This window comes from Emys orbicularis, chromosome 19 (genome assembly GCF_028017835.1).
Source record: "Emys orbicularis isolate rEmyOrb1 chromosome 19, rEmyOrb1.hap1, whole genome shotgun sequence".
Classification (NCBI taxonomy): Eukaryota; Metazoa; Chordata; order Testudines; family Emydidae; genus Emys; species Emys orbicularis.
This window is the reverse complement of record NC_088701.1, coordinates 2386206-2411061: the sequence shown is the minus strand read 5'-3', so window position 1 is coordinate 2411061 and position 24856 is coordinate 2386206. Positions and strand designations below refer to the sequence as shown.

General features: G+C 49.1%; 1 protein-coding gene across 1 annotated transcript in view; it reads left to right on the top strand.

Moving 5' to 3' along the window:
• The first annotated feature begins 900 nt into the window (after positions 1-900).
• The window catches only part of CC2D1A (coiled-coil and C2 domain containing 1A), a 34126-nt gene continuing 10170 nt past the window's right edge, over positions 901-24856 (top strand). Inside the window, exons 1-22 of the mRNA XM_065419306.1 lie at positions 901-954; positions 1887-1975; positions 5091-5223; positions 5495-5601; positions 7037-7102; positions 8806-8943; positions 10040-10385; positions 10536-10660; positions 11369-11441; positions 12229-12324; positions 13146-13276; positions 14373-14445; positions 14908-15047; positions 15573-15711; positions 16104-16276; positions 17232-17354; positions 18050-18108; positions 19395-19511; positions 20243-20316; positions 22646-22704; positions 22784-22835; positions 23889-23988. Of these exons, the coding sequence (XP_065275378.1) occupies positions 1913-1975; positions 5091-5223; positions 5495-5601; positions 7037-7102; positions 8806-8943; positions 10040-10385; positions 10536-10660; positions 11369-11441; positions 12229-12324; positions 13146-13276; positions 14373-14445; positions 14908-15047; positions 15573-15711; positions 16104-16276; positions 17232-17354; positions 18050-18108; positions 19395-19511; positions 20243-20316; positions 22646-22704; positions 22784-22835; positions 23889-23988 (2387 nt within the window). The 5' untranslated portion in view covers positions 901-954; positions 1887-1912. The remainder of the gene's footprint in view (positions 955-1886; positions 1976-5090; positions 5224-5494; positions 5602-7036; positions 7103-8805; positions 8944-10039; positions 10386-10535; positions 10661-11368; positions 11442-12228; positions 12325-13145; positions 13277-14372; positions 14446-14907; positions 15048-15572; positions 15712-16103; positions 16277-17231; positions 17355-18049; positions 18109-19394; positions 19512-20242; positions 20317-22645; positions 22705-22783; positions 22836-23888; positions 23989-24856) is intronic.

Sequence of the window (24856 nt, the reverse complement as noted above, 5' to 3'; positions counted from 1 at the left end):
ATTCAGGCCACGTTTCCTCAGAATTTCTAAATTTGTCACGGGACAGAAAATCCGTTCCCCGGCCGGCTCTCGCCAGCACATGGCGACGGCGCCTTCGCCAGCACGTCGCTCTCTCGTTGTGACACGGTGGCATCTTGGCATCACGCCGTTACACCAACGCCTCCTGATGGGATCGCCGGAAGTGGCCCCTCTCCTCCGGACGAGCGGCCTGTTGGCAGAACCGCATCCTGCCAACGCACTGTCACGTGTTGTTTGGCGGCGGCGGGAGGGCGCCGGGCAGCCCCGCGACAGCCCTGCGGCGTCTGTTGAGGCCCGGGGGTGTCCTCGGGGTGGTGGGCCTCCTGCCCCCAAGGAAGCTCTATATTCACCTGAGGAGAGAGGAGAGAAGGGGGGTATTCGCTCCCCTCAGCACAACTAGGGTTTTCCCGCCCAGCCTGAGGCTCACCCCCTGTCCCGCCCTTCGCCTCAGGGCTCGCGCCGGCATCACCGCGGGTAGCTCGCGCTCGCTTCGGCTAACACTTTTCCCGCCCTTTCCTTGGCTCCGCCCCTCTCGCTTAGCCGCTCCGTCCTCAGCTCCCTGGCCGGGCATTTAGCTCCGCCCCCTAATCGGGGCTCAGACCAGGTTTCTTCCGCTCTGCCTCTCAGCCACGCCCTCCGTTGAAGGGTTCCAAATTCCCTCCCGACCTTTGGCTGTTAGCCCCGCCCCTCTGTAGGTCACGCCTCCTCCACTATTACACATGCGCGATTCTGCTACCTCCCTGCGTTGTCTTCTGGGAAATGTAGTCCCCTCAGCCGGAGCGCTCTGCTGCGTAGGGCCGCCCGCTAGCCCGGGTTCCACCTTCCGCCGGGGGAGGCCGGAAAGCAAGTCGACCGCTGCGCTGGTTTTGCGACAATGGTGTGCCGGTGGCCGTAAAGCAAGGCGTGTTGTTGACAGCTGCCTGGGCAAAGCAGGAAGTGAGTTGGGGGGGATAAGGAGGGAATGGGGCCCCCTTCCCTAGGGGTGTCTTCGAAGAGAGCCCTCTACTGGGGGAGATAGCGAGGCTCTTGGGGGGCCAGGAAGTGTGGGGGTGCTGGGTGGGGGAGCAGGGTGCCGGGGGAGGGGTCAGGACGTGGGGGCGATCGGGCTGGGGGAGCAGGGTGCTGGGGGGAGGGGCCAGGAGGTGGGGGGGTTCTGGGTTGGGGGAGCAGGGTGCTGGGGGGAGGGGCCAGGAGGTGGGGGGGTTCTGGATTGGGGGAGCAGGGTGCTGGGGGGAGGGGCCAGGAGGTGGGGGGTTCTGGGTTGGGGGAGCAGGGTGCTGGGGGGAGGGGCCAGGAGGTGGGGGGGTTCTGGGTTGGGGGAGCAGGGTGCTGGGGGGAGGGGTCAGGAGGTGGGAGGGTTCTGGGTTGGGGGAGCAGGGTGCTGGTGGTGGCAGAAGCCTTGGGGTTGCAGGGAGTAGGCTTATGGGGCAGTGGACAATGAGCTGTGTGGGGCTTCAGGGTGTGGTTGCTGGGGTGAGGGAGCAGGAGCTGGGGATGTGGGTAGTTCAAGTAGGGTGAGAGAGGGACCACCTGGGCAGGGAGGATAGTTCGTTATGGTCTCCTGGGTTGAGAGGGAAGCAAGGATCTGGGAAGTGTGTGTGCTGTGTTGGGGATTTGTGGGAGAGCTCCTGGCAGTTGGGGACTCTTGGGAGGAGAGGAGGCATTGGAGGTGGTATGAGGGGGAAAATTGGGATGGTGGCAGAGGGCTGAGGAGGGGAAGAAGAAAGCATTAGGAGGAGGAAGGAATGAGGTTGGCTAACCAAACTGCCCCATGGGGTGAGGGAGCGGAAACACAGGGACAGTGCCTGAGTGATCCCATTATAACCATCTAGCTCCATCTGACCTAATCGTGCACTGATTCTCTTCAGATCAGTCTGAGGGGGAGAAAAAAGAAATGAGCAAGAACAGGAGGCCGCCTCCACCACCAGGACGCAGTGGTGCTGCCAAAGCCAGACAGGTGAGGCCTGGGTTTCCTTTTTTACCTCTCCCCTGTCTGTATGAGGAAACACCTCTCCCTCCGGATCTGCTTTGAGATTCTTGGTGTAAAAAATGTAGTTGTCCTGTTGTCAGAATCTGAAATCCCCTCAATCCCTGTGGCTGCTGCTCCCACGCCCCAACAAGTGATTTCTGAAGTAACCTTTGCGTGTATAAAGGCCCCAACCTTGCTACTCTTGTCTTCAGTGGGAGCAGGTTCAGGCCTGTAGTTTATAAAGTTTGGGCTCCTGCAGGATGAAAAGTTCTATAGAGGTGAAAAATTGTTGCTGTTTGTTAATAATATTGGTTCTTTCATTGTGGGTAAATTTTTGTCCTGCTGGTCTTATGGTATAAATACTGGTTTAGCCAGTGGGAAAACTGTCCAGGTTGTAACCCAAGTGGCCTCTGCCTCCATCCCAAGGTGGGAATTAGATTTGCTGTCATTTAGAAATCACAGCAGGGGAATTGACAAACCAGAAATAATAATCATACCTCTCCCCCTAACCCCTTGGGACAAAGATGGGACCAGATGAAGAGGAGTGATTCATCTGTTCCCAACATCTCTCTGCTAACGCACAAAATGTGGAATTAAAAGTAAACAAGAAAAATACTAACGTGTGGAATTTAAAATAGTGTTGCGTACATTTCCTTAAAGCACAGCATCTACTTTTACCCTAGTTTCATGATGCAGAATTCCTGATGTTAATGTTCATTTGTGTTTACATAATGAACTAGAAATCTGAGATTTCTCAATCTCTGTGTACAGGCAGATGGGCAGGGTGATCTTTTGAGTTGTTTCTGTCTCTAACTTTTATTAACCTAGATCAGAATCACATAGAAGGTTTATGTGAGTTGCAGGTCTCCTTTCTGACAGCTACTGGCATGGGCATGGTCAAACAATTGCTTTATTTTCCTAGAATGACTGGGGAGGAGAATTTAGGATTTTGTTGAAGATGATTGAAATGAATGGTGTTAAATATTGTTTTGCAAATGTCAAAGAATCAGTTTTAACTTTTCAAAGCTCATTTTTCTGTCACACTGTGCCTGCCACTCGCTAGTCTGTGGAGCACATGTGCCAATCTAAGGGTGGGAACTTGATTGCTCCTAAGTGACTGTCTCAGAGGAATAAAATGCAATGTCTTGTCATAGATCCCTGGTTAAATTGCCACTCTGTAGGATGGATGGTCCAGCATCCTGCAGCATTTTCAGTCTGTGGTGGATAAGCTGGGCATTATTCCAGGTCTCTTGTATCAGTGGATGTGGGTAATTGAGCTTCTGTAGACCTTTCTTTTGCACCCTTTTTACTGAACTTACCTATGTGCTAAAAGATGGAATGGCTGGAAAACCTGCTAACACTTTCAGTGGTATTGTATATGGTATTCCAGTCACTATGGTACCTAGGCACAGCTGACAGTAACTAGTACTGCTGTCTGGCACCTCACCGAATTATTAATGGAGGTACCTGCCTGCAGGAGGAGCATGTTAAGAATGGCCAAATTCACAACATGCAAGTCATGGACCAAATCAGAGATCTAGAGCAAGTCTATGGAGGACAAACTGTCCAGTGACATATGGTAACAGCCCTCCCTCTCTTCATATGCTGGAGGGCTTTGTGTCAGACAGAATCCAATTAGGTGTGGATAATGTATTAAACCTCCCCCTTCGCTTGAATCCTGCTTTCAATAAAATTAATGTATGACCAGTCAATTGGTGAGAGCTTTCAATTTCACTGGCTATAAACCTTGATAGACTGTAAAATTTATCTGACTGTGCTGCAGCTTGGCGGGTGAGAGGATCGCATGTTGCTTCTCCATTTTCAGGCTGTCTGAAGGTTTACAGTACTTGCATTAGCCTTTCTTCTAGTAATCTACCAGGAGGAGGTACTGAGTTGAGTTTTGCCATCTGTCAGGGATTTTTACGTAGTGGTGCATGCATATAGGATTTGTATTACCCTGCCCTGCACTGTCTCAGTTGAAAGTCTGGCCTCCTCCCTTATGCTTTCTTCTTCCGCCCATCAGGGATTGGGTCAAACTCCAAGCTAGACGGGTGTTGGGAAGCGCAAACCAAACACTCCTATAAAAGCACAGACACACCTGCAATTAAGTCTTTGCAGCAGTCTCTGTAGGAGGGAGAGCTGGTTCTTCTTAACAGCAGTATGAAAAGTGAATCCTCTCCGATATTACAGTGAGGTGCCCTCCACTATACAAAGAGCAAGACACGCCCTGACCACACGTTGGGGGAAGCTGTCATAAATAATGTGTTGTGTAATACGATTATACGCCTGTAGCGCCTCTCATATGAGGCTGTCAAAATGCTTCATGAACATATGTTAAACTGTGCAATGCCTAGTAGTGTAAGTAGGTGTCCTGTTAGTTTCATTTTAGCAGTGGGTAAATTGGCACACAGAGGTGAAGTGAGTAGGGTTGCCAACTTTCTGATTGCAGAAAACCAAACACCTTTGCCCTGCCCCTCCCTTTCTCCGAGGCCCCTCCATCGCTCGCTCTCCCCCACCCTCGCTCATTTTCACTGGGCTGGGGTAGGCGATTAGGGTGCGGGAGGGGGTGAGGGCTCCAGCTGGGGGTGCTGGTTCTGGGGTGAGGCGGGGGATGAGAGGGTTTGGGGGTGCAGGAGGTGGCTCTGGGCTGGGGATGGGGGGTTCGGAGTGTGGGAGAGGGTGTGGGTTCCGGGCTCTGGGAGGGAGTTTAAGTGTTGGAGGAGAGTCAGGGCTGGGGCAGGGGGTTGAGGTATGGGAGGAGGTGCAGGCTCTGGTGGGGGGGAGTTTGGGTGTGGGAGGGGACTCAGGGCTGAGGAAGAGGGTTTGGGGTGCGGTGCAGGCTCCAGGTGGCGCTTACCACTATCAGAAGGCAGAATACTGGGCTGGATGGACCATTGGTGTGACCCAGTATGGCCGGGGAGGAAAAAAGTACCCCCTCCTTATCTTCTGCTCTAACCATCAGATGACACTTCTCCCTCTTTTAGTTGAGACTAGAATTCAGGAATCCTGACGCCTGGTCCCTGGATCTAAGCACTAGATACCACTGCCTCTTGTTGCCTATTAGGAAACCATGGACTCGTGGTTTGTCTTTTATCCTCTCTAGATGGGTTTGCTAGTGGATTTCTCTCCACATGGGATGATGGACAATGATAAGGAGGAGGATGGTGAACTGGAATCAGAATTAATAGCTATCGTGGGAGGCCGGCCAGATTCAAAAGAGAAGCCGAAAGGGAAAAGTAAGTGGTCCTCAACTCTATGCCCATTATACATCTGCTCAGCTAGGACACATCTGAATCCCAGAAGGACTTGATTAAAAGAGTTACAAACTGTAAGTTTCTAGTGCCTTAATTTCAGAGCTACAGCGAGAGAGAAGTGGCAGAGCCTCGCAGTCCTGTGCTTGGCAACTAGACCTTTCTTCCCCCCCCGCCCTCCCAGCACACTAGTCTGAACTCTGATATTAAATGGTTATGTGAAATGAGTTGTGTATTTGTCTCCTCTTCTTTTCAGCCCCTTTGCCCATGGAAGCTATTGAGAGAATGGCCGCTCTCTGCATGAAAGACCTGGATGAAGAGGATGGGGAAGAGGAAGATCTGGAAGATGAAGATGATCTGATGGTATGAAGGACATTGTACTCGGTGAAGTACATACAACATGATGGGGGCTAATTTAGCTACAACGAGTCAGGAAAAAGATCTTGGCGTCATCGTGGATAGTTCTCTAAAGATGTCCACGCAGTGTGCAGAGGCGGTCAAAAAAGCAAACAGGATGTTAGGAATCATTAAAAAGGGGATAGAGAATAAGACTGAGAATATATTATTGCCCTTATATAAATCCATGGTTCGCCCACATCTCGAATACTGTGTACAGATGTGGTCTCCTCACCTCAAAAAAGATATTCTAGCACTAGAAAAGGTTCAGAAAAGAGCAACTAAAATGATTAAGGGTTTAGAGAGGGTCCCATATGAGGAAAGATTAAAGAGGCTAGGACTCTTCAGTTTGGAAAAGAGAAGACTAAGGGGGGACATGATAGAGGTATATAAAATCATGAGTGATGTTGAGAAAGTGGATAAGGAAAAGTTATTTACTTATTCCCATAATACAAGAACTAGGGGTCACCAAATGAAATTAATAGGCAGCAGGTTTAAAACAAATAAAAGGAAGTTCTTCTTCACGCAGCGCACAGTCAACTTGTGGAACTCCTTACCTGAGGAGGTTGTGAAGGCTAGGACTATAACAATGTTTAAAAGGGGACTGGATACATTCATGGTGGCTAAGTCCATAAATGGCTATTAGCCAGGATGGGTAAGAATGGTGTCCCTAGCCTCTGTTCGTCAGAGGATGGAGATGGATGGCAGGAGAGAGATCACTTGATCATTGCCTGTTAGGTTCACTCCCTCTGGGGCACCTGGCATTGGCCACTGTCGGTAGACAGATACTGGGCTAGATGGACCTTTGGTCTGACCCAGTACGGCCTTTCTTATGTTCTTATGAAGGACTGGGAATGTTACACAAAAGTCCTTGTTATCAGGTCGATGCCTCATATGTGGGGAATGTCTGAATGGGAATTCTTGTGTAGCGACAGGCGAATAGATCCATTCATCTGCCATCTCCCTGATCCCTCTAGGTCCTCTTGGAGAAACAGGATTTTTTTTTTTCTCCAAAAAGCTTTATACCTCAGTGTATCCCTGACCAGGGATCCTTCTATTGAATTTTGCTCACTGCTGCATTGTGAGCCAAACCCATTATACTGATATTCATACAATCCCGCAATGTTACCTATCTGTAGATACTGGAGTTAGTGTCTTGACTCCTAGGTTATTCCATTTCCTTAAAGATGGGGTATTATACATAAGTGCCTGTCACATCCTAATAAGGAGGAGATACTCTTGAAGTGCTGGGACTTTTGCTGCAATGCTTCTCCCTTGCTAGTTGTCACCCTTAATCTCTCTCTCTGTAGTTTATAAATTGCTGCTCAACTTCCCATCAGTGTGACTTACATTTTGAGCATCTCTAAACAAAATTAAGAGACTAAATTTCTTTGTTTTGTAGGCGGAACTCAATGAAGTCCTGGGTGAAGAGAAAGAAATCAAGGATGCCACAATACCTGCTGCTAAGGTGCAAAACTACCCTTCCGACTTTGCTTCCTCTTTCATTCTTCTCACTGTTCCCAGTTGAAAGTGTGGCCATAGTACAGAAATGGCTCCTCCTTGTGCTACGTATCTGTTCCCTGTATGTCTGCAAGTTATATATGCTCACCCCATTGATGCAGACCAGCCTGTGTGCCTGTTAACATTGCAGAGTCTGAAGCGTTAAAGATGTAAATGACCTATGAGGTCAAAGTCCATCTTCTTGTCGGTTCAGGGGGGATGAATGAGCTGGAGCCAGGTTCTGACAGCTTACAATATTGGGTTTGGGTTTTTTCAGATACCAGGTGAATTGGTGACATTGGTAGACAGTCAGGAGGCTTGTTTTGGTCCTTGTAAATTGAGCACAGTAATTGGGTGGAAAAGATAAGGCACACTCCAGAAATGTGCAATGTATGGGCAAAATGCTGTGACCGCTGGGAGCCACATTGCCTTAGTAGCGCTCTGCAGGTCCAGCCGCTGTCCCGTGTGTCATAAATTGCAGGATCAGGGCCTAAATGTGCACCCCCAGTAAAGTCACTCTTCAGAACCTTCAGGAGCCAAGTCCCTAAGGAAAAATCGAGTATTTAATGGTCTTGAAATCAGAGGGGTTTTAGAATTATAGCTGATAAAGTTGGAAAAAAACGTAAACCTCTGAGTCTAGGTCATTGATACTAGCAGAAAAGGCCTTGTACCATTGCCATTAATTTCTCACTTTCATTAGAGATTGTGTCATAACTACCTTTCCTGTGGCCATACATGGGCGTACTGTTCCATTGTCTTTTTAAAGGCTTTTCTGAATATGGAAGACGAATGCATCCTTCCTCAGCTTCAGTTTTTAGTAGCCATTGCTTGAACCCTGGTATACACTGAGGAGAGTTCTTATTCCTTTACCAATTCCCTTCACATAATGTATTGTTTTTCCTATGAGTGTCTTTAAAAGACTCTCAACTGGTTGAAGACCAGTTCTGTTTTTAAAAACAAAACAAAACAAAAAAAAAGCCCAAAACGGGGAAAATCTAATACGAATAGGGACATTTTTGTTGTATGTGGTTGGATTAGTTAACCCAAACTCAATAGCCCTGTGCTTTCAGACCTTGCTAAGGCACCTATTGCTTCACCAGCTGCCCACCTTCAGTCCTTAGTGTCTGAACAGAGAGACCCTGAGTTGTGGTCACTCTAACCAGGGACCGGCAACCTTTGGCACGTGGCTCGCCAGGGTAAGCACCCTGGCGGGCTGGGCCGGTTTGTTTACCTGCTGCGTCTGCAGGTTCGGCCGATCGCGGCTCCCACTGGCCGTGGTTCGCCGCTCCAGGCCAATGGGGACTGCGGGAAGTGGCGCAGGCCGAGGGATGTGTTGGCTGCCCTTCCTGCAGCCCCCATTGGCCTGGAGTGGCGAACCGTGGCCAGTGGGAGCTGCGATTGGCTGAATCTGAGGACGTGTTAGGTAAACAAACCAGCCCGGCCTCGAGCCGTGTGCCAAAGGTTGCCGATCCCTGCTCTAGACCAGGTTGTCCAGGAGAATTGTTCTAGCATGTAAGAACCAGAAAGTGAAACTGACCAGTCTAGTTTGACTGTCTTGAGCCGAACAAAATCAGTCTCTCGTTGGAAGTGTTGATATGGCTGTCCCCCGTTAGGCCAGTGCTTTGGATTAATTCACAACACTTTTTCCTCCTCTTCCCTGGGCTCTTACAGGTGAATGAAACTTCAGCTGATTCCAGCAGCGTAGAATCTACTCTGGTGGAAAGGCTGGAAATGTACAGAACTGCCATGACTAACGCAAAGCAAGCTGGAGACAGTGCCAAAGTGCGCAGATATGAAAGAGGCCTCAAGGTGAGTGTTAAATAATGCACTCAGAACACGATGTGCCCAGGCTAGCGGCTTGGTAACCATCTGGTCTTGCAAGATGCTTTTTAGGAATAAAACCGAAAATATTTTTTAGAAACTTAATAGAAATTGCTTGATCTTAAATTTGCAACTGAGCATGACCAACGTTTTCAGATTTCAAAGTATGGCACTTAAATCCATATTTAGGCACCCATGTAAGGGGCCTGTTTTTTCAGCCTTGCTCCTAGTGCCTTTGGTGGAAGCTATGGGTCCTGAGCCCTTCTGAAAATCAGGCCATTTTTATTGAGGTGCCTAAATATGGATACTACAATAGCTGATAACCTCCTCAGCAACAGTATATTGCAGGGGGTGCAGTGCACTGATGTCTTCATCTTTAGTGATATTGCTGTGTCCTCAGAGATAATATTGACCCCAAAGGCCCCAGCATGGTCCTAATGGATCCTGTACAACTGCAGGTGCGGGCTTTCCAATTAGACGGAAAAGTGAGGACCTGATCACTCCTGGTCATTGAAGTTCCCATAGTGCTTTTCTCAAGTCAGAGTGCTCGTCCCAGCATCCTGGCCAAATTCCATCTTGGGTACTTTTATTCTGCCGCCCTAAAATTCTCCCTGCATCTTCATTTGGGTCTGGAGTCTTCACTTACGAAACTGGAGGTGCTCTGACCGTGTGCTGTTGCTAATCGCCCTGCTGCTTCCCACCACTGAGAGCTGCATTTCTGTGATGAGATTTGTCCATAAAGAGCGTGCGGTTTGTACAACACTTTTGGCTCCCGTAGGATGAATGGCACTCATCTAAGAGGCTGCTACCTTCTAGTCATGAAAAATGTGGGAATTAGGAACTTGCTGTTTGGCTGAGGAATGGCTTTTTAGCTGATGACAGGCTGTGGGTTTCTGAGGTCTAATTAGGCTGCAGTTTCTGGGCTGGCTAAGGACTAAGGTGCTGGTATCCAGTTTTCCTGCAGTCAGGCTCTTAGTTGAAGTTCTGGCTATTTTAAAGCGCCTGTCTTCTATAGCTGTTGGCAAAACCAAGAGTGAAAGTTTGGAAGCTTATCGCTAATTATCCATTGTTGTTTTTTCCCAAGACATTAGAAAACATGCTGACCTCTGTGAGGAAGGGCAAAAAGATTGATGAGGAAGAAATCCCCCCCGCAGTTGCACTAGGAAAGAGCGGGAGCTCCCAGCTGCCGTCCCCTTCTCCACTGACTCTGTCATCCCAGAGCTCCACACCCAACGGAAGGTTCAGTTTATCCAGCCATCCTCCTCCACAGCCACCCACTGCAGCACCTCCACAGGGACCCTCTGCACCATCTCCCAAGCCGCCACCTCCTGTGTCTCCCAAGCCGTCGCCTCCTGTACTTCCAAAGCCAGCCCTGGCCTCACCCATCAGATCCCCAGAGACACCAGAGGAAAAGCCTTTGGCACCGTCGGGTAAGCATGGGGGACCTTTTCATTCTCTCTCATCGCAGAAGGTTGAGCTTATAAATTCCTACTGATCTATGACCATGATGTTCCCCCGATCTTGCATCGGATGATTCTGAAACACAAAGCACAATGGCTCTTTTCTCTGTCTCTCTACAGGTTCTGAAAACTTCAGCACCCAGGCGCTCCTACATGACAGGCAGCGGGAGTACAAGCTAGCCGCGCTGCACGCTAAACAGCAAGGCAGTGTCGAGATGGCCAGTAAATACTACCGCATCGCTAAGGTAGGTGCCTGCCAGCCAAAGCACTGTTCTGTTAGCCTGGCAGGGGCTTTGGGTTAGCCCTAGAAGTGACACTTTCAGTGGGTGCAATTAAGAAGTTGACCAGTTGGTGCTTAGAAGGCTGCTGGTAAACCACATCCACCGGTTCTGCGGCATGTTTGTGACTCTATTTCACCTTGGCTAGTCTTATTCTGGGACAGGCTTTTCCTTCAATTCAGCCGTTCAGCTTCGTATGGGGAATTAAAATCAAACTGTGGTCTCCCCTCTACAAAAAAAGACCTTGAAAATTGCAGTTAATGCAGATGCAGTTATTGTCTCCATAGGCCAGCTCAGGTGTGGCTAAAGAAAATACCTTCCTCTGCTCCTATCTATCCTCCACCTTTGGAGCATCCCTCTATAACCAGCATGAACCTGTGCTGGTAGTATGGTTCACTCTGGGAGCCCAGAGACCTGGGTTCTGTTTCTGAGTCTGGGGGAGAATGTGGCCTAGTAGTTAGAGCAGAACATTGGAAGCCAAGACTACTGTGTTCTAATTTCAGCTCACTGTGAAACCTTGGGCAAATTGCTCTGGTTTTTTCAGTTGTAAACTGGAGATAAATCCCACTTCACATGGGATATATGAGGTTGGTTTGAGTGGTTTTGAATGAGGTGTTTTAAGATCTTTGAAGAAAGAGGTTAAAAGTACTATTCTCCCTGGCTTGTGCCTTTCAGAGCTTTGATCCCATTCTAGAAGCTTTGGGGAAAGGTGAAACCGTGGATCTGGGCCGTCTGCCCCCACCTCCAGGTGAGAATTGATACTCGGCTTTGCCAAACAGCTGCATCTGCTTTCTGGAGGGGTTCCCACTGACTTCATTGATATGGCAATGGAGGCACTGGCTGAGTGGAGGAAAGTGCTAAAAGAGCGAACACGGCAGTCGTGATCTTTCTTTGCTAAGACAGGCCTACAAAGTTTTGCCAGCATAGCTATATCGGTCAGAGACGTGAAGAAATCCACCACCTTGACTTACATGGCTATGCCTGCAAAACCGCCCGTTGACATGCAACTGGACTGGTAAGAGTCCTTATGTCGTCGTTCGGGGAGGTGGATTGTACCAGCCAAAGATCTCCTGATGGGAGCTGCCCTAGGGGGCTCTGGGAGTACAGCTCCACTGGTACAGCTGTATCAGCAAAGCCTTTCTAGTGTAGACTAGCCCTTAACCTCATCCAGTGGTTGGAGAGGGCCTGGAAGTCGGGACTCATGGGTTCTATTCCCACTTCTGTCACTTACTCGCTGTGTGGCCTTTAGAAGGGGACTCCACCACTCTGTGTCTCAATTTCGGTGTTTGTAAAATGGGGCTGGGAGGAAAGGGGAGGTTTAATTAAGTGCTTTGGGATCCTGGCTTGGAAGGTGCCAGAGAAAGACGGAATATCCTCATTGCAGTGTACCATCTGGGTGCTGCTCCTTGTGAGGACTGGGTTGGCTGGGCCTGGTGGGAGAGGAGTAACCTATCTCCTTTCTGTCAATCTGGGTTGATTTTTTTTTTTTTTTTTTTTTTACTTTCTGCTTGTCGCTTACAATCTTATTTTCACAGACCAGCTGCCCAAGGAGCTGTTGTCCCCAGGTCTACAACAACAATCTGCTGTGTCGACAACCATGCCTTTAGCAAAATCAGCAGCCCCTGCTGCAGGTATGAGCTCCAGAACGGTACCTTGGTATCTTAGCTGCCCCAGCGTGACTAGAGGTTGCTCATTATGCCGTGCAGCCGATCAACCCTGGAATTTCCATTAGACAGAATGGGAGCCGTTTGGTAGTTGCTGTGTATCTTGCCAACCTTGCTTTTGTTCCTAAGGACAGCAAACCCCCTCTGTAGTGAAAGGAAAAACCTGCCCAGAAAGTAAATGGGACCTGGAGGGGAGGAGGAGGCAAGCCTGGGAGTATCACTAGCTTGAGTGGTATTACCGTGCAAACTCCAGCTCAGCTGTTACCTGCAGAGGTCACGGCATCTACCAGAAAACATTCTAGAGCCTTGCAGAGCTTGTGCTGCGTGTTCGGATAACCAGAAGAATCGTCATGACACAGGGATGGGTGGGCATGTGAGTGCTGGGGTGGGAACATCTCTTATTTATCGTCAATGCTCAGGGAGGAGTCCGTGTTGCCGAGTGGACAGAGCACTGGACTAGGACTCAGAAGGACCTGGGTTCTATTTCTGGCTCTCCTGTTGGGTGACCATGGGCAAATCGTGGCCCGCTTTGTGCCTCAGTTTCCCCATCTGTAAAAAGTGGGGATAATTCTATGCCTTCATATGTAAATCACTTTGAGATCTACTGATGAAAACTTATGATAAGAGCTAGATATTCTAGGCAGCGGTTGGAAATGAAATGCTGAATTGCCTCCTGTCACCACCTCAGCGAGGGCTGGGGCAGAATTACAGATTTTTGTTAAGGAGGGAGAAGTTAGAAAAGTAAACCCAATAAACGTGTCGTCCCTTTCTCCCCACCCCTGCAATAGATATCCCTCCACCCCCGCGGGACATGCTGGAAGCCCTGCAGCAGAGGATGGAGCGGTATAAAACAGCGTCAGCTCAGGCCAAGAGCAAAGGAGATGACCGGAAGGCAAGAATGCATGAGCGCATTGTGAAGGTGAGAAAAGCGTGAAAGTCCTGTAACCTACAGCTCTGAGTGGATCCTGGCTCCCCTCGCCCCCAACAGATACCGTTCTGAATTAGAGCTGTACAGCAGGGCAGTATTCTTTCTGGGGCAATGTTATCTGCTGCTGGGGATTCAATTGGTGGTTGCCTTCTCTTTGAGTCAGTGCTGACCCCACTTGCTGGGGGCACAGTGCCTCTGGAGGTGCCATCTTTTTGAGTGAGATTCTTTCCCACTCGTAGTCATTAGAGTCTTTAGTGCTTTCCCCAAAAGTTGGGGGGTACATTCTGGGTAACTGCATATTGCCTTCCCAAATCCCCCTGCAGTTTCATTTGGATCCATGATACATCACTTCAAGTAGCATAAATGTTTCTGTGCGCTGTTAAACCAGCTACTCCGTTCCACCCCAGAGACTGCTGCATTTCAGTGATGAGTGAAAGATCCTTGTGCCTATCATCTTTATTCGTAAAGTCCATGAGTTTTGCTCAGTATCGTCTTGAAGGCTGAGCACTAAAGCCTGGTGCAAAATGCCAATATCTTGACAGAGAAATGGAGTGCTTAAAAAAAACCCTGATCTTTTAGACCTAAGTAAAACACTACCATGATTGGAATCTAATCTGCCACTGGTGGCATAATTCCAATGGATGTTAGAGTTAGCCAGGTTTCTTCTCTCATACCACACTCAATGCAGTAAAGGGAGGAGAAGACCCTAACTGGTGCCATGGGATAAGCTTTGAACTCCTCTGTAAAAAGATTCTGGGGCACAAGCTGGTTGTCTGACTCTGATTAGTTGATGGGACACCCCCCTATTGGCAGCTTGCATGCGGATTGTCTCATTGTTTCCTTGTGCTCCCCCCCATCTGACTGTATCCACCTGTTGCCTCTTGGCTGATACTTAGATTGTAAACTCTCTGGAGCAGGGATCACCTTTTCGTTCTGTTTGTACAGTACCTAGCACAACAGGGTCCTTGCCCACAACTGGGGCTCATAGGTGCTACCCTAGTGTAAATAATAAGGGATACGTCTTTCTCAGAAGGGCGTGCCTGTGAGGCACCATGGCAGGGGTGCTCAGTCGTGATTTCTCTTTCAGCAATACCAAGAGGCCATCCGAGCTCACAAAGCAGGGAAAACGGTGGATTTTGCTGAGCTGCCTGTTCCACCAGGTATTTTCTGATTTTATTTTGCTACCAATGTAGAACAGTAGAGGATGCTCTTCACTCACTGTTTTTTAAAACTTCCATATGTGTGAATTTCACTCGGGAATAGCAGCGTTGGAGACCTCTCTATTTACAACACATACAGCATTGGCAGTAACAGGGCACACTTCTACGCTCCATCCCCACCAATGTCTCTGAGCCCTGCCCTGGAAGGACCTTTCCCCTAGGAGCAAGAGGGAATTTCAGTCTCCTTTCTGTGGTCCTTGGCATTTCTTCTGAGATCGCCCCCTTGTTCCCTGCAGTTCTGTTATCTAGCACTGTTCACTCAGCGGGTTTGAATGGCATTATCACACAAGTAGCTAGATGTGGACTCTTCCTACCTCTTTGGGGCGCTCAGGTACGCAGCAGCTCTCTATAGTAGTTTGATCAGTTTCGATCTCCTCTTTAGACTTGCCATCTCTTTGGCAGGCTTCCCACCCATCCATGGCATGGAGGCTTCATCAGGAGACCAAAGCATCATGGGAGTCCTGGAAACCGCTATGAAACTAGCCAATCAGGAAGACCGAGAGAATGATGAGGAAGATGACAATGTGGAGGGGATGAAAAAGGTCAGGTTCTGCTAACCTGGGAGCCTGATCCGTTGGGCACAAGATGGCTCAGTTAAAACCAATGCTGAGTTGTATTAACTGATTATCAGGGGTGGGACCAGTTTATACAGAACCCCATTCATTTGTGCTATGAAACTTTTTTCTCTATGGAAACTGGATACAGGTCACTTGCAGGTTTAAACTAGATTCTCTGTATTTTCAAGGTGGATTCTCTGTAACTTGAAGTCTTTAAACCATGATTTGAGGACTTCAGCAACTCAGCCACAGGTTCGGGGTCTGTTACAGGAGTGGGTGGGTGAGGTTCTGTGCTCTGCAATGTGTGCGAGGTCAGACCAGATGATCATGATGGTCCCTTGAAGTCCTATGGGTCTATGTTGGGGTTGAATTTTATAGTGCTGGCTAACGTGGGCTTTTTTCCTCTCCATTTGTTTCAATTCCCATCTTGCCCGAGTCCCAGAGTTCAGAAATGTTGCGTTCTGTTGCAAGAAAAATAGCTTCATGTATTTTTCTGGTTGTTAATTACAGCCGGGCTCCCGCACTGCGCTGTCAAAGCCAGCCGCCTCGTCCCAGCCCAAGCTGGTTCCACGGGTGTCTTCGGGAGGTACCCCTGCAGCAGCAAATCCAGCTGGGACTGGCAAATCCACCGCAAAAGCCACCACAAAAGGTACTTGTGCTTTCCAGCTCACAGAAACGTTCCGTCTTTATCAAGGCCGATGCTGTAGGAAGTGGTCAGACTGCGTTCAGGGCCACGCTGTCCTATATGCTGATCTGTGGTGCTGGAGCCAGTCCCTGCTACGGTTCTCTGGCTGGAATGGTTCCCTTGTCTGACTCGGTACCTGTGGTGTAGTCAGGAGGCCAGGCCAGATTTAGGGAGCGCATGCACGATGACACTAGGCAGCACAGGCTAGGAACCAGAGAGGACTGTAGGGTCTGATGGGCCCGGTATTTTGAATACACCAACATTCCCAGCTTCCCTTTCCAGCTCGGACTACCTAAAGCATGAGGTCCTGACAGCCACCCCCGCTGTGACTATCCTCTTTCTCCTCCTCCCGGCAGCCCAACAGCAGCTGGCTTTCCTGGAGGGCAGGAAGAAACAACTGATGCAGGCGGCGCTTCGAGCCAAACAGAAGAATGACATTGAGGGAGCGAAGCTGTTCCTGCGTCAGGCCAAGGGCCTTGACCCCATGATCGAGGCGTCCCAGGGTGGGCTTCCTGTCGACATAACCAAAGTAAGGCGGTCCCTGCAGTGCATTTAATTTGAGACCAATCCACGGCATGAGAAATCCTGACCACTCGGGCGTTAAAGATTCCTGGCCTTTTCAAAAGCCCAGAAGTCCTGGGTAATTCTATTCTGCCTCTTTTAATTCCAAATGCGTTGATTATGGCATCTTTCACTCCCTCTCCTACCATGTTGTGCACCATTGCTGTGTGCTAGGTAGGTAGCTGACACTTCCCACCCCAGAAGTGGCTGCATTCTAGTGCTGGGCATTGTGATCCTCAGAGACAGCGTCTGTCACTGTTTGTTAGTTTGTAAAGATCCCTGGGGATCCTGCATAACAAAAAGGATAAATGGTTATATTGCTACTTATACTGTAATGATAATCTGTCTCTAAAACTAGCCACTACATGAATATTCATAGCTATGTGTTTTGCCTGAATTCTGGAGTATTGAATGCTCAAGCTCCTGAACTTAGATATAACTGGAGCTGTGTTACGTGCTGAACACTGGAATACCCCGCCCCCTGCACTTGCTTTCGGAGTGCTGACGTCTCTGCCTGTATCCGAAGATCTGTTTAATGGCTAGATTAGGGGGTGAGCATTCAAGTCTCCTGGATTCTATTCCAAGTTCTGAGAGGGGAGTTGGGTGTAGTGCTTAGAGCAGGAGAGTGGAAGTCAGTACTCCTGGGTTCGGGTTCTGATACTGACCTATTGTGGGACTTTGGAAATGGAGATGCAAAGAGGAAGTGACTTGTCCAGTTTGCAAAGTGGGGATAATCTCTAGCTTCCAGGGGCTGTGAGGCTTGAAGAGATAATGAAGAAGGGTTTTGAGTGTCTCGGATGGAAGATGTGGTCCAGCATGGGCAATTCCTTACTCCAGGACTGACTTTTGCAGATGGGTCTGTGTAGGTGAAAATCTCTTCTCTTGAAACTGCAGGTCACTGTCATGCCTCCCTTCTGTTTCAGGTGCCTCAAGCCCCAGTGAACAAGGAGGATTTCGTGCTCGTGCAGCGTCGTGGGGTCAGCATCTCCCCAGAGGCTGCCAGCCAGTACATGGAGTTCATGAAGCTGATGAGGCAGCAGCACGAGGTAGAAGATCCAAGGGGAGATGCGCTAGGAAGAGAGTGTCCGGTTGGGCTTTCAGAGGCTTAGAAGCTCCTGGGAAGCTCTTCAGAACATCAGTGACAGGAATGGATTCCTGGGGGATTGGAGCTTTCATGCCTTGGCTTAAGTGAAGTTTCTTGCCCCTCTTCCTCCAAGAGGAGATGCTGCCAGCTGTGATCCCAGGAGTGTTAGGGTCACACCTGCTGCTGCGTCTTGTTAAGTCAAACTTGCTCTGCAAAGGATTGTGGGATTTCGGTGGGTATAGCAAGAAAACACAGGGGTCTGTTGGTTCCCAGATTGAGAGCCGCTGATCCAAGGCATTAGGCAGGGGGCTGAGGGAGACTCCAGTTTTGTTAAGCAGACTTGTATTGCTGTAGTGTGTGTTGGCAGGAATGCCATCCTGATGGCCGTGTACTGGTTGGATTGTAAAGGCCTGTATGAGGGAGAAAGGATAACTTGGGAGACAGGACTCAGGGGTTCTATTTCCGGATCCACCATTGCCCCATTGAGCGACCTTCCCTTTTCCGTCTCAGTGGCTCCATCTGTAATTGTGAATGAGAATACTTCTTCACAAACATGCAGACACAGCCTCCTGTGGAAGTGCTGCAGATCCTTGGATGGAAGGCGCTAGAGGAGGGCAGATTGTAGTAACTCTCTCTCTCGTGTGTTTTTTGTCCCAGATGTGTTTGAATTACTCCAAGCAGTTCACTCACCTAGGGAATATCGCTGAAACAACCAAGTAAGTATGTCAGCAGGAGTGCTTTCCATCCCCCTTTCCCTCAGGCTCCTTTCCTTGTGTTGGTTGTACACACCGTGACGCTGCTGCAGAATTACCTAGGGTGTCCTTCCCGGTTGCTTCCCTCAGGGAAGTCCTGCATTTCCTTTCCGAAATGTGGCTGTGTTGGGGGCTCTGCTCGATGTTTTGCCTTTCAGATGAGATGCTAAGCAGAGGTCCTGACTGCTCATGGGTTAATGATCCTATGGCATTTTCCCCAGCCCCAGTGTCCTGGCTAAATTCCAGCATAGGTAATTCCATACTGCCTGCCTAAAATTCCTGGCACACAGGACACCTCACTGTGCAGTGTTGTTTAACAGCACACACCAGCTGCTGTTCTCTACTCCAGAGGTGGCTGCATTTCAGTGGTGGGCGAAATACTTAAAAGCATTGCAACTTCTGGAGCATTTGGATGAAGGGTGCTATATTAAATATAGAAAGTGTTTGTAGTGATCATATTAAACTGGTAACCCCATGTGTCCAGTTTCTCTCTCCATCCTGGAAGGTGCTTTCACTAAATTCAACAATCTATCTTCCACTCCCCACCCTGAGTCAAAGGTAGGACTGCAAATTAAGATTGCCTTGGCCCAAATGGGTCCAGTTTGCTCCACATCTGTTGGACATAGGCTCATGGTATGAATTTGTGAGATAGGAACTGGTTCAATGGGTCAGGCACACAGAGATGCCTTCAGCAAGGACAGAGGCCAACAATACCAGATATTTATGCGATATGCACAATATAGGTTACAAAATAAAACCATTGGGGTATTTTTTTAGTGCCATTCATGGGAAGTTTTGAGGCGACAGTTCAGAGTTTAATAAATAGAAGGCGAGAGAAATAGTGGGTATGTCCACACTGCGATCCTGAGGTGTGATTGCAGCTCTACAGGTATACCCAAGATACCTTTGACCCTGGGTATGTACTCCGACAACGAGCCCGTGTAACCACCTGTGCTGCTGTGGCTAAACTGCTATTCTAGCTAGGCATACAGGAGCTGCAGTCCAGCCTCCTGATTGTAGTGGAGAGGTACCCAAAGCCACAGACAAGAGGGGGAATGTGATAGGCCATCTCCTGCAATCTATAGTGAGATGGAGAGTGGACCATGCAGGAATGCTCTTCCAGACAACGGGAGCTGCAGGCGTGAAGGTTCTTGCACTGGTCTGTGAGCAGAGCACAGAATAACGGGGAAGCTACAAAATAATCTCCATAAGAGTAAACTCCTGGCTCATTTTAGCCCTTCTCTCTGCAGGTTTGAGAAGATGGCAGAGGATTGCAAGAAGAACATGGAAATCTTAAAGCAAGCCCACGCCAAAGGCTTCCCATTGCCCAAGTACCACTATGAGCAGAGGACCTTCAGTGTGGTCAAGTAGGTTAATTTGCTGCCCGTTGCTTCCTGCTCCTTTCATTCCAGCCACGCTATCCCTCATTGCAGGGTGGGAGAAGGTAACCAAGACCTCGCCGATGCTGATATGTCTGGCCCTCCACTGGGGCCGCTTCCCGTGGTCTTGCTTTCGGGGGAGCTCTTCTGTACACTGGAGTGTACGTGTTGACCTCTGCCTCCCAATCGGTGTGGAGTCCTGCCTCCCACTCTTTTCTCAGGAACAGAATAATTGTTTTGAGTTCTTTCATGATCTGGTGTGTGCGTGAGGTAGAGATGGGGGCCCACAGCAGGTGGCGTGGATAGGGTTGTTGTATGTTTCACCCATGGCTAACCCTATGTGCCGTCTTCTTGCCATACTCTATAGTCAATTAAACACAACATTTGTTAAAACTGAGATCTATACAGCCCACTCTGTGCCTGTTTCCCCATCAGCAAAATGGGGATGATACGTTGCAATTCTTGGATGGAAGGTGGTATAAGTGCAGTGTTTGATCATTTTATATAAAAAGGTTGTCCTGGCAGATATATTTTTACTGGTAGAGTTGAGACATACCTGTGTTGGTCTGCTGTATGCAAGAGCAGGAAGTGTCGACCTACAGCACCTGCAAGGGGCACTGCAGAGCATACCAACCCCCTGTCCCCAAGTCACTACTTGGCTGGCTGGAGGAGGTAGGAATTGTTTGATGTTTAACCTTCTTTCTGCCTTATTCTTGAAGGATCTTTCCTGAGCTGAACAGCAACGATATGGTTCTTACTATAGTGAAAGGGATCAACCTCCCAGCTCCTCCAGGTAAAACAGCAGTTGGCTCTTATTAGCAAAGGAGGGGGTGAAAGGGATGTGTCTTATTACCGCTATGTGAAATAACCATAAGCAGAGGTGCTGAGTGGTGGTTTCGCTCTGCAGTGGGAATAATCTGTTCCGCTAATGCGGTGACCGATTGGAGCAGGTGAAGAGCCCCAGGCACTGGGACTGCTGTCGAGTGGGGTATCAACCAAAGAGGGTGGCCTAGGTGCAGTGGGAGCATGGAGCTTTGTCTGACGATATTGTGGGTGGGGCGGGATGTTGCTACAGCGTCTGCTCCAGCTCTTGGACTCCCACGCAAAGTGCCCATTTCCAGCTGCTTTTTAATGACCTTTGGTTAAAATGCCCCAGGGACTGTTAGTCAGAGCACCAGCAATTATCACTGGTGCTTTTCCCTGCTCTTCTCGTATGGGATCCCCTTGCAGACTGGTAGGTGCATCAGTAATTGTGGGTCTGAAACAGTTATGCAGAGCTGTCCCAATAAGGAAAAGAGCCCCACTGGGGGTGGGGCTCAGATGATTAGAATACGGGAATAAAAGTCAGGAAAAAATGAGTTCTGTCCCAGACTCTGCCACTGATCGTGTGACCTTGGGCAAGTTGTTGAGCCTCCGTGCCTCGGTTTCCCCATGTGTAAAATAGGGATAATACCACCTAGCTCTTGGGGAAGGGGACTGAGAGACTTAATTTATGAATTGTTTGCAGTGTTGTTGTGGCCGTGTTGGTTCCAGGATATTAGACCGAAAAGGCAGGTAAGGTGAAACCGTTTATTGGACTAATTTCTGTTGGTGAGAGAGGCAAGCTTTCACACTTACACAGCACTCTTGTCTGTGTAGCTCAAAAGCTTGTTTCTTTCACCGGAGAAGTTGGTTCAATAAAAGATATTACCTCATCCACCTTATCTCTTTAATTTAATTTATTAATGTTTGTCGTAGACTTTGAGATCCTGGAATGGAAATGCAAAGTTACAGTTTATGAGGAACTTAAGTGCTGTAGAAGATTTGCTGTCTCCATAGTCCCCATATTTTCAGCCTCAGTTGGAAATAACCCTCCCCTGCAGCAACTCCCTCTATTCGTCTAGGTACTTACCTAGTACTAGGTACTCGTCTAGGTACTACTCCATCACCCTAATAGCTGAGTGTCTCACAGATGCTGTTTATTATCACAACACCCCTTGGAGGTAGATTGGTATTTCTATCCCCGTTTTACAGAGGGGGAACGGAGGCACCCAGAGGTTATGTGACTTGCACAAGGTCGCACGGGAAGTCTGTGGCAGAGCCACACACTGAAGCCATTTCTCCTGAGGCCCAGTCCTTAACCTGAGCCAACGCTCTTCAGCAGGATTAACTGTTTGCTAACGACTGGATACATTTCACTGAGGAGGAACAAAGTGGGATATGGGACGCTAGGAGGGTATCAGACAAAAATAACACCAAAATATGATCCAATAGCAATAGCTGGGCATGAGGTGGATGGTGGTAACTGTGAATGTGTGGGAAGAAATGAGCAGAACGTGCAAATGCACAGATCTAGGGTGGATTATAGACCCTCTCAGAGTGAAAGTGTTCGAGCTGGTTGGGAAATGGTTTTTTTCCCCCCCCAACAGAAAATTTATTTTTTATGAGAAAATTTGAAAACTACAAAATTTCTATTAGGAAATGCTGCCTTATGGGAGTTGTAGTTTGAGTACCTTGTGCTCCCATTCTCCTACAGACTGGGGTTCCCTAGTTCATGTGAATCTGCCATGATGCACCCGCTCCCCAGTTGGAGAGGGGAGTCAGTACATCCTGGGAGTCCCTGGCTATAGTGCATCATGGAAGATGTAGTCCAGCCAGGGAGCTCGGCTAGTAGAGAAGAATGGGGACATGAGACAGTGGAACTACAGCTCCCATGTGGCAGCGTGGCTGATTATCCAAATAGAAATACTTTGGTTTGGGGGCATTTGGGGTTTTTGCAGAAAAGCCAAAACCTTTCTGTGGAAATTGGATACTTCTTGTGAAAAATATCGTTGAATCGAAAACTCACTTTTCCATCACAGAAGAGTTTTTTGACAGTTTTCAGCCAGTCCTAAAAAAAGGATTTGTCTTCAGTGTAGGCCGGAACCTTCCGTCTTAAACAACCTTTTCAACTATCCCAGACGTCTCCAGTACAAATTCATCTGCCCTTTAGTTAAAAAGCTCTCTTCCCCCAGGTAGGTAGCTTCAGGGGGATTGCTCACTCCCAGCGATCCCAGCAGAGTCCTTGGATTTTTATCTCATGTGTTGCATGTTAGGTCTTCTCCTTTAAACTATAAACTGGGTGGGGTTTTTTGTATTTTAAGGCGTGACTCCCAATGACCTGGATGCCTTCGTACGCTTCGAGTTTCCCTACCCCAACGCGGTGAGTTCTGAATGCTGCTCGGCGACATTCCCAGGCTTCAGTTGGGAAGGCTCAGTTCTCACCCTCTCTTGTGTTGTAGGAGGAAGCTCAAAAAGATAAGACCAACGTGATCAAAAACACAGATTCACCCGGTAGGTTCCCGTCTGGAGTTATGGATGCGTGTGTGTGCGTTTGTGTTGGGAGGAGAGTTCCCTTGTGTTACTAGAGCTCTGGCCTTAAGGCGATCTGCATGTGGAATGAGCCCAGGTGACAAAACACCCCATATGTAATCGGGCAGTCTCTGCTCAAGAGAGTTGCAGAGCAGGAATAGAAATGGATGGGACAGGTCAAGACTGATTCCGCAATGAAGCACTTAGATACTGCAGGGATCCTGGATAAACAGCTTTGCAGGTGCACGTCAGTTTTCTGTCTGGGGACTTGGAACTAGGAGAGCAGAGGGGGGCAGGTCAGGATTGAGAGACAGTCGCTAAACTGTGTGTGAGGAGCTCATGGGCTGGAATAGTGGGGAGCCAGCAGGTTGGGATTGAGAGGCATCAGCAGAGCTGTGTGCGTGGGGAGCCCAGGACTGGTGTATTAGGGTGAGGTGGGTGGTTGGTAAAGGGACAAGATTTCACTTTGGTGGCAGATCTGTGTGGGCAAGGACCCCACAGTCTATGCCCCCTCGGTGCATTGCTGGATCTGTTTTTAGTCCCTCTCCTGTCAGCATCACAATTTCCTCTTGCCTGACTTGGAAACTCGTTCTGTGAAATAAGTTCTGCTTGAGGTTGAAAGACCGAGAGGCTGTAATCTCCAGTGACACGCCAGCTGGTGCCTCGAGGTCTTTCTGCCCAAGATTCTGAGAGGCGATGGCTGTAGTGGCTAAAGCAGGGGACTGGGAACCAGGACTCCTGGGTTCTGTTCCCAGCTCTGCTGCTGATTCTGTGATACCTTGGGGGCAGATCACTTCACCACACCGTTTCCTTTTCTCCAGCTATAAAATGGAGCAGGTGGAGGGGGTTGTGTTGAGGCATAACGAACTGCAAAGTGCACTGAGCTCCCAAGGCGAAAATCAGTGCCGCTGTGCAAAGTGTTTCCTGCTAATCCTGTTCCTGGCTCATGTCTTGCCCAGGGATGCAGTTGACGGCTCTTCCCTTGGTGTGTAATCCTCATGCTAATACTGTGATTTGCTGCTGTTCCCTTGGCAGAATTCAAAGAGCAGTTCAAGCTGTATATTAATCGGGGCCACCGAGGGCTCAAGAGAGTCTTTCAGACCAAAGGCCTCAAGTTTGAGGTTGTCCACAAAGGGTGAGTGAGATGCGAGGCTGGGGGCACTGGAGGGCAGGTTTAAATGTCATCCGCAGATGCTAGAGGGAACCTTCCTTATGACACTCTTGATATGTCCTGGGGTGGAAAACTCATGAATATTGGGGCCAGGCAGAAGGTCCGTTGCAGCATTCAAAGGTGAAATAAACAACGGCTGTTGGGCGTCACTGCTTATTAACAGCTTCACTGCTGCCGACAGTCGGTCTTCTGCTGAAATCAACACCTGCAATCCTGTGAGATGGACCAAGTGTACCCGGAGTGCTAGTCAGCAGGTTATTGTTACGCTGCCTAGCAAAGGAATGGCGCCTACTCTCTGCCCTGCTGGTAAGCGCTCTGTGCTGCCGGGCAGAGAGCTGGGCTCATTCTCTGCCTGTGTCCCGTCCCTGTGTTGGGAGCATCGCAGTGGTAGCCTGCTTGGGGAGGAGCACAGTTTGTCACCCAGGGTATGTCTTCGCTGCAAGTGCAGGTGTGATTGTAGCACGGGTAGGCATACCCATGTGGGAGCCCACCGGGGCCCCTGGCTGTGTACTTGAGTGATTAGCACATGCTGAAGCCTGGGCCACCACGTTTTCACTGGCGCTGTTGTCCGTGCTAGCTAAATTAAAGCTAGCACTTGGCTATGCCTGTGTGTGCGACAGTCACACCTCCCCTTGCACTGTAGCATACCCATAACGGCGCCGCTCACTAGGCCACTTAAGAAGCAGCAGTGAATGTGTGGCCCTCCTTAGCTGGAAGGATAGTGGTCATGGTGGGGGAGAGGGTTTGCTGGATTGCCAGGGCTCTGACAAGGGAGGAGGGGAGAGGACTTGTGAGTGGAGGGTTGTGAGAGTCTAGGAAACATCCAGCTGCT